This window comes from Erpetoichthys calabaricus, chromosome 2 (genome assembly GCF_900747795.2).
Source record: "Erpetoichthys calabaricus chromosome 2, fErpCal1.3, whole genome shotgun sequence".
Taxonomy (NCBI): domain Eukaryota; kingdom Metazoa; phylum Chordata; class Cladistia; order Polypteriformes; family Polypteridae; genus Erpetoichthys; species Erpetoichthys calabaricus.
In genome coordinates this window covers 291,322,565-291,340,576 of record NC_041395.2, presented here as the reverse complement: position 1 = coordinate 291,340,576, position 18,012 = coordinate 291,322,565, and the positions used below count along the sequence as shown (strand labels likewise).

The following is an 18,012-nucleotide window of genomic DNA, read 5'->3' as shown; positions in this document are numbered from 1 at the left end:
TAACTGATGAAAAAAATCTAGCTGTGAAAATTTTAGTGTAAATACAAGTTAATTATTTGTTTACTTTACATCTAGAATTAATTAAAATTAATTTAATTTTAATTTATGGATTGTATATTATTACAGAAACTAGTAAAAGATTCCATTTTTAGAATTTAGTGAACCTGAGTAAGGGCTTAATTTGTGTTTTAGTTGTGGTCTGTTATTGTAAATTGAAGAACTGAATCCATGTAGCATTGAATCAAAATCCTGTCAGCTTTTTGGGATGGAAACATAGCCTTTATTTAATGAACTGTCACAGAGTGTAGTCAGCTACTACTTTTCCCTGTGACACTGCAGCCATCCCCTTAACCAGACACTGAAAACAGAAATCAGTGATGCTTGTGTGTCATCATTAAACCGTCTTCTACTGTAGTTCAAGTCTCAAACCTGCTAGTTAAGTCTTTATGTTGTGCTTTGGTTGAGTGCACCTGCTCTGAAGGCACAGAATCACTATATTGAAGATTCTGGCCTGCACAACAGCTAGTACATGGCTGGATTTTATATTATGCAACTTGGCTGTCAAGTTTCTTTCTCAGCTACCCAATACCCTGGTGGAAATTCTAAAACCAAATCTTGGTAATTTTCAGCAGCTCAAAAAGGTTTTCACTACTTGCTCATTAATCACCCCGCTGCCAGCTGCTATCTTACCTGCAGATGTAATTCGTCTTGCACGACACTTGCAAAGACAAGCAATTTGGTTTTTCCTTGTCGTCGTAGGAGCATATGGGAACAATGGTTTGCCGCCGCCTCTCCATGCAGCCAGCCTGATCGCCTGGAGGGCAGGAGCAGAAAAGCAACCCATAGCTGTGTTTGGGAGGCACTTTATCGAAAAACTGCCGGAGAGCCTTGTGACACTTGCGCTTGTTGCAGAGATTGGCATTGGAGACACGTGTGGTACAGGGGGTAACATAGGCCGATCTGTACTTTTTGCACGTGTCATTCAGGTTGCAGGCTTTGGCGGCGTTCAGGCAGGTGTTTTCCCTTGTGATTGCAGGCTCTCCTGAAGAGGAAAGGAAAAGGTCTGTCAGTTCTTCTATTCAATAAAATCAGTCAACTATAATCTATCCCCATGCGGTAAGTCACCTTGGGGAATGGTGTCCGCCAAATAAAAAAACAGCAACAACAAATATCAAAATAATAATGTATCAACATACAAAGCAATTCCAAACCTGTAGGATAGAAACCAATATTTTCCAGAACTATGACAAACACGCATTATTTTATATAACACCATTTCATAGTGAACACTATCCCAAGGCAGTTTACCAGTACAATGGGAGCACAGATACTGCAGGTTAAGTGGCTTGTCTGAGGGTGAGTCAGTGGCAGGGATTAAAGCAGCACCCTCTCAGTTTATAAGACAGCCCCTAAATCATTAGACAGTCATTCGGAGTGCTATGATTCTAACAGAAGATGGTAAACCACCTACAAAAAATAAAATTAATAGGAACATTAGGATTTCCATCCATCCATCCATCCATCCATCCATCCATCCATCCATCCATCCATCCATCCATCCATCCATCCATCCATCCAAGTTATTCAATTCATTGTTGAAGGACATAATTTGGTACCTTGATTCCCTTACTATATAAAATGAGGTTTAAAAATGCTGTAGGATTAGCAATTGCAGTTCTGCTTACTGGGAATATTGTAATGCCTCGTTTATATTCTAATCAACGTGTCAATCAGATGTGAATTTCTTGCACTCCAAGAACATGATACAGTACAATTATTTTCATAAATGTGTTACAACTTGAGCACAGAGAAGTGGAAATAACTTGCTCAAGGTCACACTGTGATTCAGATATGGGACAGAAGTATCAACTTTGTGGTTGAAGGTCCAGTGTCTTAGCCACTACACTTCACTGTGCGCAACTAAAATTATAGTTTATTCCACTGCTGGGTTTAAGCTGTGTCCTTCACTCACTCCCAAAGCAAGTTTACAGAAGATACCAATAAAAGCAATAAGTATTAGAAGTCCATACCACGAAGATAATAACTGTTAACTATCCTATTAGGAATAAATAAATAGCATGCTGTCCAATTCAGTGAAAAGACTGCTGGAAAAGTTCCATTCATCTCTGGCCATATTCAAGTCCACTGAGCTTTGGGGTTAATCTCCACTACCGTAACCTAATTTCTGGTAACATCCACAGATAAGTTGAAATTTCAATGGTGGTTTCTGACCTAGGAAGTGACTCCTTGACTTGGTCACTTTGTAATCTTTGTAATAGAGTTTAAAGGCCAGAATTCTCTCAGTCTAAGGTTGGGGAGTGAGTGAGTTAATAAAAGAAACAAAAAACACAAAATCATGCGAAAAAAAACAGAAACTGATTATGAACCTGATAATTGAAATCTAGGGATAAAAAAGAAGAAACTGAATGGGCAAACTTGGTACAAAACATAAAGCATAATTGTAAGAGCTTAATTTGTGAGCCTGAAATTCTAAATAAAATCTTTTTGCAAGAGAGTGTTTCCTGTTCTGTTTAAGTAAAGGCCAATTAGAAAACAATGTGACTCCTTGCTTTTAAATAAGATGGTAATACAATTGTTTACACATTTTATTGACTTAAACAGATGCAAGCTGAATAGTTTTTTCATGGCCACAATGAATAAGAGGCAGGCAGCCTTGAAATTTAAATTCCAAAGCCTTAGCCACTATACCAAAATGCCTTCTAGTCTGATCCAACCATCAACTTACTAAGCCACTTACCCAGGTCAGAGTCATGAGGGCCAGGGCCCATCAGAGCAAAACAGGAACCAGCTCTAGTCAACTCATGACACAAAGACATGAAGATTGCTACCATGTCACACTTTGGATCCTGGAGACACTGAATTGAGAGGAGCTAGTGCAGAAATGAATGGAGAAATTTTCTTAAAGAACTTTACCGCTTCCTTGACCATTCTCTTTCAACTAAAAAACTGAAAGAACCTTTAAAGATATATTTCACACAATGACTGTATACATACAATTACATAGAATATTTAGGTAAGCTGCTAACACATTTATTGTCTCTCCATTATAAAAAAAGACTTTTTATCCTGCGATGAGACATGATCTTTTGAAGAGAGATCTTTTGGAGAGAGACAGTGAAACACTTTCATGTCCCATGAGACAGTCAAGTCACGTCATACTTACAACCTATGGAAGAAAGTCCCACAAGACGGTGACTTTTGCAAGTCACGCTCTACTTACAACCATTTTCAAATAAGAAAAGTAGTGTTTCTTCCCAATGAAGAGGCGTATCTGCGAGAATTAAAAGATTTGTTGTTTGGTGAAAGTTAAAAACACATACGCTGTCACGCTTGGGTCACAGAGTTGCACAGATACACAGGAGATTTTAGAGACAGAAACGTTATTCAGACACTTCAAACAAACATAAGTCTCTTTCAGGAGTGAATTGAGCTCCGAGTGTAGTCGGAGGGGACAGTTCCATCTCTCAATGAAAAGAATAGGGGCGCACCTTGGGAGTGGGACCCCCAACAGGAGAAGAGGATGTTTGAGGGAGAAGAGAGACAAGGCAGTGAGACAAAAGAACAGCTGCTGTACAGGCTTTTAAATGTTTGAAGTGGCGCGCAAGATGCAGATCACAGGGCACAGCAGCAGCAGCAAGCAGGCAGCTGATCGAGCAAAGTGGAGGTAATAAAAAACTGCATTTGTTTCCCATTGTATCACCGTTTAAGAGGGGGTTTCGGAGGAGCGACTACATCTCCATGGGGTGCGTTCAGCCCCCCTCTTCACAACGCTAGCAGCAGAGATGTGAAGTGGCTGGCACGTAGCACAGGCCGGATTGGGCGAAGCCCCATAGTTATTATTATTATTATTATTTATACTATATTTAAATGCCTACAATCCTTTAATGTAAAATTCCGACTCTGAAAAGGATGGAAATCTCTAATGTTAAGTGATAGCTTCTCCCCTCATTTTTAAAACACTCATGAAACTAGTAAGCTATTCTTTGGAAATGTCAACATGAAAACAAACTGTGACTTCTATAATCTAATGCAACATGTATTTAACTTTAAAGACAGATGATGTAAAGGCTGGAAGTGGCACTGGTACAAAGTCAACTGAATTCTACTTGATTTCCTTTCAAACAATTCACTGTTTATTGGATAGTTCATTTAAAAAACAGCATGCAACTTTAGCTCTCCTTTTTCAAAACTGGATCAACATGTGCAGTATTTGTTTTATTATTTTCCCCATGTAGTATTCCATATTAAATTATACCATCAATATATCATTAAATGATAATGTAATAGAAAAAACAAAGAGCTAAACCTGTTAGCCTAAACTTTACAGTGAATAAAATAAAACATCAAGAAAAACAACAGAACACTCTGCTCCAGGTACCACACTAATGATCTGAAAGGCCCCGTGTTTACAGTTCTGGTTATATCTTGTGATTTTAAATGTATTTCCTGTTTGGGAGTTTGAGTTCACTACTTGCTGTGTAATCAAGCAGAAACCTAATTCTGAACATCCAAAATGCAGACACACCAAAGGCTTCACTCAAGGAATGTCATTTTAAATAACAGTTGTGATGGTGTGTGCCTCTTAGCTCCAAGAGATTTCTCTCTCCTGAATGGGTCTGCAAAATCCACAAGAGCAAGTTTCCATTAAAGCAGTGGGCACAGCCCAGACAAAGAAACTGCAGGAAATAAGCATGCATAAATGAATAGAAACTGGCATAATCTTTCCCAACACTAAGGGCAGCAATTCAAATTCAAAGCAATACACAGATTAGTAGAGTAACAGGAGAACACCCACTCAGTGTCTCTCTAAACTGAGACTAATGCTGAAAAGACTAAAGAAGTTACTAATAGTATGCTGTTTACATCATAAAACCACCTAAGAAAGGGATAATACATGAAGAATACAAATTATTAAAGGAACAGATACAAACAAAGCAGAGTTGACTGACTGGGCCTTCTCATACAGGCAGTTGTCCCGACTGTCTACTGAATAAGACCCTAATCAAGAATTCTTCTGTCACCTCCCTGTTTCTATCTTGTTGTCTCTCTTTCTTTTACTTTTGCTCTTGCTTTGAACCCCGTCGACTCTTTGTTCTTTGGAGCACCTCTTTTTCGGTAGTAGTTTACAGAGACCGAAGATGGTCTGCACGTAATGCTGTCATGCAGAGCGGTGACATGGTCTTGTCAGCCCTTTTGAGACACTATATAAAACGACCTGCAAGTACAGTCAGATTGACAGCTCTCCTGATCTTCTCTCCTGAAGAATCCACACTCTGCCATTATACAGTAAATTTCTAAACAATTTATAAGCACTTTTCCACCAGCATCACATTATTTTTCTACATATTTTGACCAGGTTTTACAATGTGGTACTTACAGAATTGTTTATTTAAGGGAAGTTCAGGCTCCCTTTTAGAAGGTAATTAAATAGGTAGGTGCCCACACTTGTAGTCAGACACTCCTTTATTTGGGTGTCCCCTTACAATCCCGAAATGTACTGAAATTAAAATTACACTTCTGTACTGGTAACTGTTTACCTTTTATGATTGTGTGCTACTCTTAATATTTGCTTTCATTGCACCAAGGCAATAATCTCAGATTTGGTGCTTTGCTCTTTTAATAAATATTTATTTTCTTCTTTAAACACTGTCCATCTCTATTGATAATAAAGAAGATGATGCTGTCGATTAGCTCCTGGTATTATTCTAAGCTGCACAGTTGTTGCCCTATACCCCTGTGACCTGGGATTAGTATAAGGTCATTGCCCCGATCGTGTGTGGTAAAAGGTGATTAAACTAGCTTAATATCAGAAGGAGCATCTGTCCATAAATATGTCTGCTCCAATACCCTCATAATTTGAGGGAGGGACCAGCCAAAGTGGATATAACTGTAAAACTTCCATTAAACCAGAAGAGAGAGAGAGCTAAAGAGAGAAAAAGAAAGCACAGTTGCTTTGTCCCATACAGACAAAATAAGGAGTAATGAATCTCTTGTTGTTGGTAATGGGACACTAATGTAAGCACTGCACCTTGTACAGTTTTGCTTGGCTATACTTTTGCCATATTTCTTTCATTCATTGTATCTTGCTGCTGCATTTTGTCAGAGCTTGTTTTTATCTGTATGTAGATGGATGCTGTTGAATGGGTGAGCAGCTTTAAATTCCATGGCGTGACTACCACTGTTGCAGGGAGTGGGAAAAACACATTTTGTCTCTTGTCAAAAAGGTTCATCAGCAACTCTGTTTCTTCACACATCTGAGGATGGCTTGCACTTTTCTGCTCTTGTGAACCTCTACAGACACACAGTGGAGTTCACCCTCACAGGCTGCATCACATCCTGGTATGGCACCTGCTCAACTGAAGATGGTAAAACCCTTCAGAGAGTGGTGAAGGTGGCACAGAAGATTACTGTCATTCAGCTATCTGTTGTTCAGGATGTGTATCATACATGCTGCCTTAGAAAAGCAAAAAGGGATTACTAAAGACCTCTGCCATCCTGTTCAACTGCCTTTCTCACTCCTCCCTTTAGGAAAACAACATAGAAGCAAAGAGACTTGCAAGATTTATTTAAGCTTATGGAGCATCCAATCATAACAAAAAATATTCTAACATAAAAAACAGAAACATTGCATTTATATATGCAAGACAAAACTTTTTATTCTGTTGGAATCCAGGCACTTCCAGGCAGGTGGCAGAAGAGCAATTGAGAAGGGTGGAGACTCCATTGAGAAATGACATTATCAGTTCTGTTAAAGTTCATTCCATTTTCTAATAAATCCCGTTTTCTAACTTTAGCTTGACTCCCCCTTGTATATTACATCTTTTTCTCAGTGTTTGAACATTTTAAGACCACTGAGACAATACGTTTGCAACAATATTAAAAGAAATAAATGGAAGCACATATTCAGAAGGCACATTTTTGCATATATAAAGAATTTAAGAGTGCAAATATGTTGAAAGTGTATAACTGTGTATAACATGGCTATGCATTAGGAGTGAAGCTCCAGCCATATGGTTTAATATGACAAACATCACCTGCTCAAAGATTTCTCCAACTTGGTTATCTGATTGATTAGAAATAAGAGGATTAGCACAGCCAGATCCCCAATTGCACCTGGAAAACTGCAATGAAATTGCTATCATAAGGAAGCGCTTGTTCACAGCTGTAGTTTGTCTTAAGTGTAGCAGATCCATTTTTAGTTCTATATGATTGCACTTTACTGAAGATCAAAATATCTGTCCATCCACTTATATCCTGAACCTGCTTAATCCAATCCCAGATCATGGTGGGAATGAAGCCTATAGATTAAGATGTGTTTTCAAACAATGATCTGCCATATATTAAGTGGGGGATATTGACACTTCTATCATGTATTTTATGTAAACATAAAAGAAAACCTATTCTGACATTTTCAACTGAAAAATGATAAAGTTCTCATTGTCCATCAGACTTCAAAAGTAGTCTTCTTTTAAAAATAATAATTAAAAATGAATATTTCAACCATGTTCCAGTCACTTTCTACCTTGTTCTACATCTTTTACTAATGAATCATAACCTTAGGCTGCAGCATGCAAAATATATTGGTAAAGTGTATTTGATTTACATGAAAAAATGTGTTCATCACAATCACATCTGTCTTTAATAGAAAAGGCAAGGAGATTTCCTAGCAGCTCAGTCCAAAAACAGCTAAGCCCCCCTATGGTGAGCACAACTATCTATAGCAGCAGATGGGTTGAAATTCTTAAAATCAAATAACTGTCTCTCCTTTCAGATTGACCCAGAGAGTTTCATAAACACAATTCCTTGGACTATTCCTTATATTAAATATCATTTTACCCTAAATTGCCAGAGGCCTCCTAAGTGGTGCTTGGCAAACCATACAAATATTTTTCAAGGCCTAGACTAAGGGAAGCTTCTTTTTAGCCATTTCTTGGTGGCTGTCAGCTGAGACGGATACAGTCAACCAATCTGTAAGTATGTATGATTTGCTAGCACCGTATCACTTTTTCCATCACTTATTAAATACAATCATTTGAGCAAATTACCAGCGTAGTTGGTGTAATCACAACAAAAAAGATCCTAAAGCAAGACTGCTTAAAGAGTAAATATGCTACTAAAGCAATATATGCTGGCTAAACAACAATCTCAATATACTACGTTATTACAATGGTGTAGTTGTGACTAAGGCTACTTCAGGGTCCTTTAGCTGCCACCCTCTGCATTCAGCTGAACACTGTCACTGGGGATTACAGAGGTCTAGTAATGAACAGCAAGTCCCATTAGAAACTAATTTGATCCAGGCTGACATATCCATCTGGTAGCTCAATAATTGAATAATTTATGATGACAAATAATACTAAAATACAAATTATGGTAATTAAATAATTGGTCACTGAATGAATCTCAAAGACCATTTTAGGTTACATTAATACACATTTTGGAAAGGGTTATTGTTGTGTATATAAATCTATATATATATATCTATATACAGTATATCTATCTATCTATCTATCTATCTATCTATCTATCTATCTATCTATCTATCTATCTATCTATATATATATATATATATATATATATATATATATATATATATATACAGTATATATATATATCTATATACAAAACTGTGTATTAATGTAACCTAAAATGCTCTGTGAGGTTCATTCAGTGACCAATTATTTGAATATATGTATATAAATACACATTGAATCACAAATGGAATAAAAAAAAAGTAATGGTATAGTTTAAACTTAAAAAATGACCTTAAACCTGAACTTTTAACAAAATATTACTTGAACAAGTACAAACTGAATTTGAATGCCTTCCTAAAAGGCAAGTTGAAAAGAAGGCAATAAAAAATGAGGCTGATGTATTAATTATCAAATTGGCATAGCATATGAGACACAAACGGGTCAAAGTAAAAATTAAACGATCAAAACGACTGTTGACTTTGAATACACTGCTAAAGACTGATTTAATTGAAAGAATAAGCTTCTCTTAAATGGGCATACATTAAAACAAAGGTTAAAAACTTAGTAAATACTATCCTCAATTGTTCATCACTACCAACAACTTGATAATTATCTTCTGCATAAGTGTTTTTCAACTGGTGCACCATGGAAATAGCAGTATAATGGCCCAGGTCCTGATCTGAGAGAGACATGCTTATCATGTGGTCAAGTCCTGTATGAGGAAAACAGGACTACCTGGAGAAGCAGACATAAAAGCAGCTCCGTGATCGCCATTTTGCAGACACAGCACTTAGAGAGCAGTTTAGCAGCCAGGAGATGTGTTGTGGGTTCATCTGCCTCTCTACTACATCGTTCACTCTGTTCCCACACACCATGCTGCTCCTTCTTGTCCCCACATGTGCTGCTACTACACACTGTGTTCTCATTCTCTCCATTCCCAGTGCCGACAAAACGAGCAGGCCTTCCAGGACCTTCCACCCACGTGTTAAGTTTCCCAGCCCTAATATATCTATACTCCATATATTTTTACAACTGCAGCATTTTTCCAATATATTAGACTTTAAACTCCCTATCCCATTCCTGGTTTGTTTTCTAACTTGTGCTTGATGATTTTGGGGTTGGTTTTGGCCTACATGAGCCTGAACTGGATTAAACAGGTTTAAAAGGGAACAGACAGACAAATAAACTATAAAGGTGATAACAATACATTAACCACTGCTGCCTCACAAGTCTGTGGACCACAGCTTCATTCCTGGTAACCACCCACTTGTTTTCTTCCTGTGTACTCTTTCTTCTCATATACATATGAATGATGAGTATATTTGTATAATTGTCAGTTCCAGATTGGCCTCTTGCAATGTAGTGGCCAGAGCTGCTGCTTCAGGAGACTGAATTCTAAACTCTTTCCTACTTGTTGTTCTGTGTGGCATTTGCACATTCCTTTCCATGTCTGCATGGGTTTTTCCTCCATGTTTTCTGGTTTTCTCTGACATTGTAAAGCCTAGCATGTCATATTATTTGTCAGCTCTAAATTAGTTCTATGTAAGTATATATGTGAGTACACTAAGGCATACTGTGTACCTCATTCTGGGCAGGCTTCTGCATGTGTTTAATGCTGCCTGGAAAGGCCCTCTGCTGCTGTGACCCTAAACAGGGTCCAAAAGGAATGACAATGAGTAAACACACTAAAACATCATCCTGGTATTAGAGAGTGTGCTTCAGCTAGAACTGGATCCTGCTATGTGCTCAAGCTGCTACAATGGCTCCAGCTTTACACCACTCTGTAATTTATAAGGTGTGGTTAGGAAATAGGTTGATATAATACAATGGTTATTTTGAAATATTTTCACTGTTTCTGGCAAATGTTATATTTTGTAAAGACATTTCATACTGAAGCATTACTCTAGGTCATAAAATTTATCAGATAATCACTTATCAGATTATTATATTTTCACTCTTTTACAATTTATCATTTGTTATTTTTAGTTTTATATTAGTTTACATAATTGTTTGAGGGTTATTTCAATTTTATATAAAGTTTTCACACTTTCGGAAAATTATTTTAAAAATTTGGCAAAGATAGGAAACCAATGTAGGACACAATTTAAGGCAGAGAAGCTTCTACCTGTTGCCCCTATACATGATAATCATCTGTTTCAGTCTTCTCTGTCCTACGCTGTATAAAATCTATGAAAGATACTCAGGATTGTGGCACTCAGAGATCATTGTATTAATAATGCAATCGCATATGCTGAGTTTAATCTCCAAATTAAATCTTTGAGCTACATAGTTTTTTCTTCCATATACAAATTAGTAACTTTGTTAAAAACAATCTAACCAGCTTCTACACCCTTCACCTATATTTATCCCTTAGGAGATACTGGCTAATGTGGATGAAGATTCAGACAGAATCTCCAGAGCATATAGAATAATTTAAAATCAATTTATCCTTTACTGTTCTTGGGGAACAATGGTAAGTTAATCTTTCAATTAAACTCCCAGAAAAGGAATGGAATTCATCCCTTCATAGAATAAATTCTAGTTCAATATGTGCCAAGCACACAATAATTCAACTAAAAATTCAATTACACATTGACCCATTTTAAATACAAATGCTGCTGCAGCTCTGAAAATCCAGAATCAACACTTAATTACAGTAATGCAATAAGTTAAACACTGAGAGATGCAAGTCAAGACCTTGCCCAGTTCAAACCCACTAAATCCAGTGTGGCCCAATTAGTGAGATGGTCTGAAACTCTTGAGGCTGCTGGTCTCATCCTCACGACTGAATCAAAGTGTAACCCCCAAGCAAGTACCTCAACCAACCTCATCACCAATGGTAAACACACAGAGATGATGGATTCAGCTCTTCTCAGACACCTGGTTGAGTAGATTTCATGATGCTGAGGAAAGTCAGCCCCAATTATTTTAGAATCTGCACGGGCAGTCCTTTGGAGGAGTTTGTGATCCTGGTAAGTCAGATTACCAAACTACACCGTGATGCAAACTGTCAGGATACTTTCAAAAATTCATTCATGTTTTGGTTCTTTCTGAGGAAAAAAAGTGTTTGCTGAGCATTTTTCAGTATGCAGTTCGTGTTAACAGCCCACCAGAAAGGCAGTCAGTGATGTAGACACACGGGGACCTGAAGCTGCTAACTGTCTGGACAGGGAAGACGTTGATGTGCAGTGGAGAGTGACTGAAACAACTGTACTAGAATACTATATTTGTGAAGTGCCATCAAATGATGTTCCGTACAGAAAAGCACTATTATATGTAGTGAAGATAATTTGCTTAAACTGCGCATTACATCTGTCTTATATAATAAACTCTTTAACTCTAACCTGGTCACACGGGCTTTATGAAACTAATTGTGTGATTCCAGGCTGACAATCAAAAAAGGCAGAAGGTAAGAAGCTGGTGATGGTGAAGGTAAGATGGTTACCCATACACATGGGAACATGATGGTCCCCAGCGCAAAAATATGAAGAGACTGATCAGATGAAGATGACAGTGTTCAAGTAGGTGAGGAATTGGATGATCAACCAACAGATGAGTAAGCCTCAGTAGGTTAGTCGAGATTTATTTATCTTTATTCATTAATGTATGCACAAATAACCCAGCCACAGGGGATGCACAAGCCAGTGTGTTTCTTCGTGCCGGTCACAAGCCCGGATAAATGGGGAGGGTTACGTCAGGAAGGGCATCTGGTGTAAAATTTTGCCAAATCAATATGCGGACAACAACACAAATTTCCATACCAGATCGGTCAAGCCCTGGGTGAACAACAACCGCCACCAGTACTGTTAGTCAACAGGGTGCTGGCGGAAATTGGGCTACTGTTGGCTGAAGAAGAAGAAGAAGGAGAAGAAGAGGGGGGAGACATGTCCGGAGGCAGGAGGAAAGGAGGAAGGTAAAGAGAGTGGAACTGAGGGTAGGAACTTTGAATGTTGGCAGTATGACTGGTAAGGGAAGAGAGTTAGCAGATATGATGGACAGAAGGAAGGTTGATATATTGTGCATGCAAGAGACTAAATGGAAGGGGAGTAAGGCCAGGTGGATTCAAATTGTTCTATCATGGTGTGGATGGGAGGAGAAATGGGGTAGGATCTATTCTGAAAGAACAGTATGTCAAGAGCAATGTTCCCTCTAAGGAGTAGCATATAGTGAGCAATAAACATTGTTTATGAGCGACATTTTGTTTAAGCCAAAAATTTATGAGCACCAACTCCGACGGTCGGAGTGAGCGATCATGCGATAAGTACGAGCGACACCGTCGGAATGAGCGATCGTGCGGGAAGTATGAGCGACGCTCTGAATTCGTGTGAGCGATCGCTCACGCACTCAGCTTAGAGGGAACATTGGTCAAGAGTATTCTGGAGGTAAAAAGAGTGGATTTTGCCAAAAGGATGGACAAGTCTGTGGTGAATACATATTTTAAAAAGAGGGAGGAACACAGGGTGACGTTTAAGAGTGGAGGAAGATGCACACAGGTAGATTACATTTTATGCAGAAGAGTTGATCTGAAGGAGATTGAAGACTGCAAAGTAGCGACAGGGGAAAGTGTAATTAAGCAGCATAGGATGGTGGTCTTTAGGATGAGGAGAAGAAAGAGAAGAAGAGGAAGAGAGTGAGGGCAGAGCCAAGGATCAAATGGTGGAAGTTGAAAAAGGAAGACTACAAGGTTGAGTTTAGGGAGAAGGTGAGACAGGCACTGGGTGGTAGTGAAGAATTACCAGACAGCTGGGCAACTACAGTAGATGTAGTAAGGGTGACAGCAAAAAGGGTGCTTGGTGTGACATCTGGGCAGAGGAAGGAAGAAAAGGAAACCGGGTGGTGGAATGGGGAAGTACAGGAGAGTATACAGAGGAAGAGGATGGCAAAGAAGAAGTGGGATAGTCAGAGAGATGCAGAAAGTAGACAAGAGTACAAGGAGATAAGGCGCAAGGTGAAGAGAGGGGTGGCGAAGGCTAAAGAAAAAGTGTATGATGAGTTGTATGAGAGGTTGGACACTAAAGAGGGAGAAAAGGACCTGTACCACTTGGCTAGACAGAGGGACCGAGCTGGGAAAGATGTGAAGCAGGTTAGGGTGATAAAGGATAAAGATGGAAACGTACTCACAAGCAAGGAGAGTGTTTTGAGTAGATGGAAAGAGTACTTTGAGAGGCTTATGAATGAAGAGAACAAGAGAGAGAGAAGAGGTTGGATGATGTGGAGATAGTGAATCAGGAAGTGCAACGGATTAGCAAGGAGGAAGTAAGGACAGCTATGAAGAGGATGAAGAATGGAAAAGCCATTGGTCCAGATGACATACAGTACCTATGGAAGCATGGAGGTGTTTAGGAGAGATAGCAGTGGAGTTTTTAACCAGATTGTTTAATGGAATCTTGGAAAGTTAGAGGATGCCTGAGGAGTGGAGAAGAAATGTACTGGTGCCGATATTTAAGAATAAGGGGGATGTGCAGGACTGCAGTAACTACAGGGGGATACAATTAATGAGCCACAGCATAAAGTTATGGGAAAGAGTAGTGGAAGCTAGGTTAAGAAGGGAGGTGATGATTAGTGAGCAGCAGTATGGTTTCATGCCAAGAAAGAGCACCACAGATGCAATGTTTGCTCTGAGGGTGTTGATGGAGAAGTATAGAGAAGGCCAGAAGGAGTTGCATTACGTCTTTGTGGACCTGGAGAAAGCAAATGACAGGGTGCCTCGAGAGAAGCTGTGGTATTATATGAGGAAGTCAGGAGTAGCAGAGAAGTATGTAAGAGTTGTACAGGATATGTATGAGGGAAGTGTGACAGTGGTGAAGTCTGCGGTAGGAGTGACGGATGCATTCAAGGTGGAGATGGGATTACATCAGGGATTGGCACTGAGCCCTTTTTTATTTGTAATGGTGACAGACAGGTTGACAGACGAGATTAGACAGGAGTCCCCGTGGACTATAATGTTTGCTGATGACATTGTGATCTGTAGCGAGAGTAGGGAGAAGGTTGAGAAGACCCTGGAGAGGTGGAGATATGCTCTAGAGGAGAGGAATGAAGGTCAGTAGGAACAAGACAGAATACATGTGTGTAAATGAGAGGGAGGTCAGTGGAATGGTGAGGATGCAAGGAGTAAAGCTGGCGAAGGTGGATGAGTTTAAATACTTGGGATCAACAGTACAGAGTAATGGGGATTGTGGAAGAGAGGTGAAAAAGAGAGTGCAGGCAGGGTGGAATGGGTGAAAAAGAGTGCCAGGAGTGATTTGTGACAGACGGGTATCAGCAAGAGTGAAAGGGAAGGTTGTGAGACCAGCTATGTTATATGAGTTGGAGACGGTGGCACTGACCAGAAAGCAGGAGACAGAGCTGGAGGTGGCAGACTTAAAGATGCTAAGATTTGCATTGGGTGTGATGAGGATGGACAGGATTAGAAATGAGGACATTAGAGGGTCAGCTCAAGTTGGACGGTTGGGAGACAAAGTCAGAAATGCGAGATTGCATTGATTTGGACATGTGCAGAGGAGAGATGCTGGGTATATTGGGAGAAGGATGCTAAGGATAGAGCTGCCAGGCAATAGAAAAAGAGGAAGGCCTAAGCGAAGGTTTATGGATGTGGTGAGAGGGGACATGCAGGTGATGGGTGTAACAGAAGAAGATGCAGAGGACAGAAAGATATGGAAGAAGATGATTCGCTGTTGCAACCCCTAACGGGAGCAGCCAAAATAAGAAGAAGAAGATTAATGTATGCACAAATATATTCATTGTGTTTAATTACATTCCCTGTATACCACACTTGTAAGAATAAACTAAATTCACATTTAATCTGCTGCATAGATGTGCTCTCGCAAGGTGTGCCCAGGGGTGGGTCATGGAGTAATCCACTGTTCACAGTCTCATAAGAATTGTCTGATAAAGTAATTGATGAATAAATGCTTGTAGCTATGGCAGTTTGTAACAGCAGATGTTTAAGTATAGACTTTGACCATCATATCACACACAGCTTTGAAAAGGCTTAAACCGTTTTTTCTTGTTTTGCTCTACTAAGCATCTGAGGCCAATGTAATAATTTGTTTGGATTTTATCCTTTTAAATATTGTACTTTATCAGTGTACTGTGACAAATTTCCATTCAGGAAGTACAACTACACAAATTATTTTTTACTTTTTGTTCACTACTGTATATAATTTGATTCATTATCTACCTACCTGTCAGCTGTTTTAGTGTATATACTTAATTCACATTGATAAGACACAAACATGAAGTTAACACTTATTGCACAAAACACTTGAAGGAACAGCACTGAAACAAGTGTAGAATAATCTAGACTCTTAAATAATGATTAAATTCATCAAAGACATGTTGCAGAGCATCTAAATGACTAAAATACATACATACTGTACATGTTAATGCAGGCATGTTGCCTGCTCATCTGCAGGATGCATCACTTTTTGTCTATCTTTTTTAGAGCCATTAAAATAGACAGAAAACACATACAAGGCACATCATGACCTTTGAACAGGTCAATATTTCTTTTTAAATTTATTAAAAAAAAAAAAAACACTATGAAAACTACGTTTTAGGTCAAATACATATATCATTAGACAGGAAAGTCATTATAGATAGGGGAAATTGAAAAACAAATGTCCACAACTCATTTCTGAGAGGATCCTAGATATATTTGTCGTTTCAAATATTAAACATTCATTTCCTGAAACCAATTGATACTTTAGTATGGTCATAAGCAGCTGGAGACTCTCCCAGCAGCACTGAACAAAAGGCAGTAATCAATATTGAATGGGGACCCAGTTTATTGCCATGCACACAGTCATGATGAAGCAGTTTAGAATCTTTGACAGGTAAATTGAAATCTGGATAACCTGAAGAAAAAAACACACTGCCCAAGTCAAGGGCAATAGAGGCCAGAGAATATCTTAGCATCTTTGGGCTAAAAATAAGAATCAACACTGGCTGGAGTGCCATTGTGTTGCAGGTCACTCATATAGGAACAGTCATGCAGGACCATTCTAGTCTAGCATCACCATTTAAACTAACATGCAAGTCTTTGGGCTGTGGATGAAAGATCAGAGAACCTGGAGAAAAGCCCATGCAAACATTGGGGAGGACAAGTAAACTTCACACTCTATGTGAATGAGCTAAGATTTGTAAGGTAACAGTTTTATCTACTGTAACACCTCATACAAATAAACATTCATTCAACAAAGCTATTTTTTAAAACTGATCATTTCTGAATTGCTGTTGCCCAGATACCTGGAGATGAAACTTGGTTTCCTGCTTCTTTTGCAGTGCTGGCCAGTCTGAACAGCCAGAGTGCCACCCTGGCCTTGCTAAGTCATATGCACGTTGGTCTTTTTTTTCTCTTCCTCAAAAGAATATGATTAAATATTCCCCCTAGTACAAGGTGCTCACCTGGTACTCTTCTTTGTAAACATAACACTTGCTTTCCTTTATCATCCCTGTTTCAGAGCCTCAGGGGTCAGAGTCTGTGCTGAAAACACTGGAAGGGATGACAGTAGCCTTTGCATATCATCTTCCTAACATTGTTAACATTAAACATTATTTAGCTTTACTGTAAATTGTTAACATTAAACATTATTTAGCTTTACTTTAAATTGTTAACATTAAACATTATTTAGCTTTACTGTAAATTGCCTCTTGTCTTTCTAAAACATGAAGCACCCTACTTGGATGAAAAATTTAAATGAAGAAGTACACAGTGGGTAAGTCTTATTGCATTTTGGTTATTTTTCTTCCAGCACAAGTAAGTCTTTACTTTAGTGTGACTGCCACAGAGAGCTTAAAAGGTAGGTGTTCTTCCTTTATTTATACAGGTTATTAAAAATGGTGAAAATATAACTGTTGGAATTCTTCTAATAATAGATTGACTTTAAAAGTGCGTTGACAGCAGAAATATATTAAAAAAAGGCACCTGAATTTTCTGGTGCCAAATACCGAAAATGTTTTCCGAATGTGTGTCATAATCCAATAAAACCGCATGACATTACGACAAATCAGATAATACAAGGTCGTGACCCTAGTAATTGATCCTAGGAACACTTTTACCCGCTTCAGTTGGCCTGGAAAAAATTGTATTTAAATGTGCAAACTGGCTCTGGAGGATGAATGTTGTTGAGGATATATACTATTTCGTAGATATTGCATTACATGGTGATGAATTTCTTCTGTCTGTTTTTTCATTACCAATCAACCACCAAAGATATTAGACTGTAAAGCGAGAATCCTTTGGGGCAAGCACTGGAGAAGCGACATGATAGCAAGCTGTAATAAAAAGTATATTCCGAGTAACATAAAACCATAGTCACCTTCCAAAATGGAAGAGATGTTCATATTAAAATCTAACAGTGTACTTTATTATATACAGTATATGCTATAGCTATATATATATATATATATATATATATATATATATATATATATATATATACACACACACACACACACACACGCACACACACACACACACACACACACACACATACACACGAGGGATGTTCAAAAA

The 18,012-nt window shown here is 38.6% G+C and overlaps 1 protein-coding gene across 1 annotated transcript in view; it reads right to left on the bottom strand.

Annotated features, from left to right (window-relative positions):
• Positions 1–18,012, bottom strand: part of gfra1b (gdnf family receptor alpha 1b) — a 306,740-nt gene that overhangs the window by 102,163 nt on the left and 186,565 nt on the right. Inside the window, exon 4 of the mRNA XM_028795763.2 lies at positions 691–1,042. Coding sequence (XP_028651596.1) covers positions 691–1,042 — 352 coding nt within the window. The remainder of the gene's footprint in view (positions 1–690; positions 1,043–18,012) is intronic.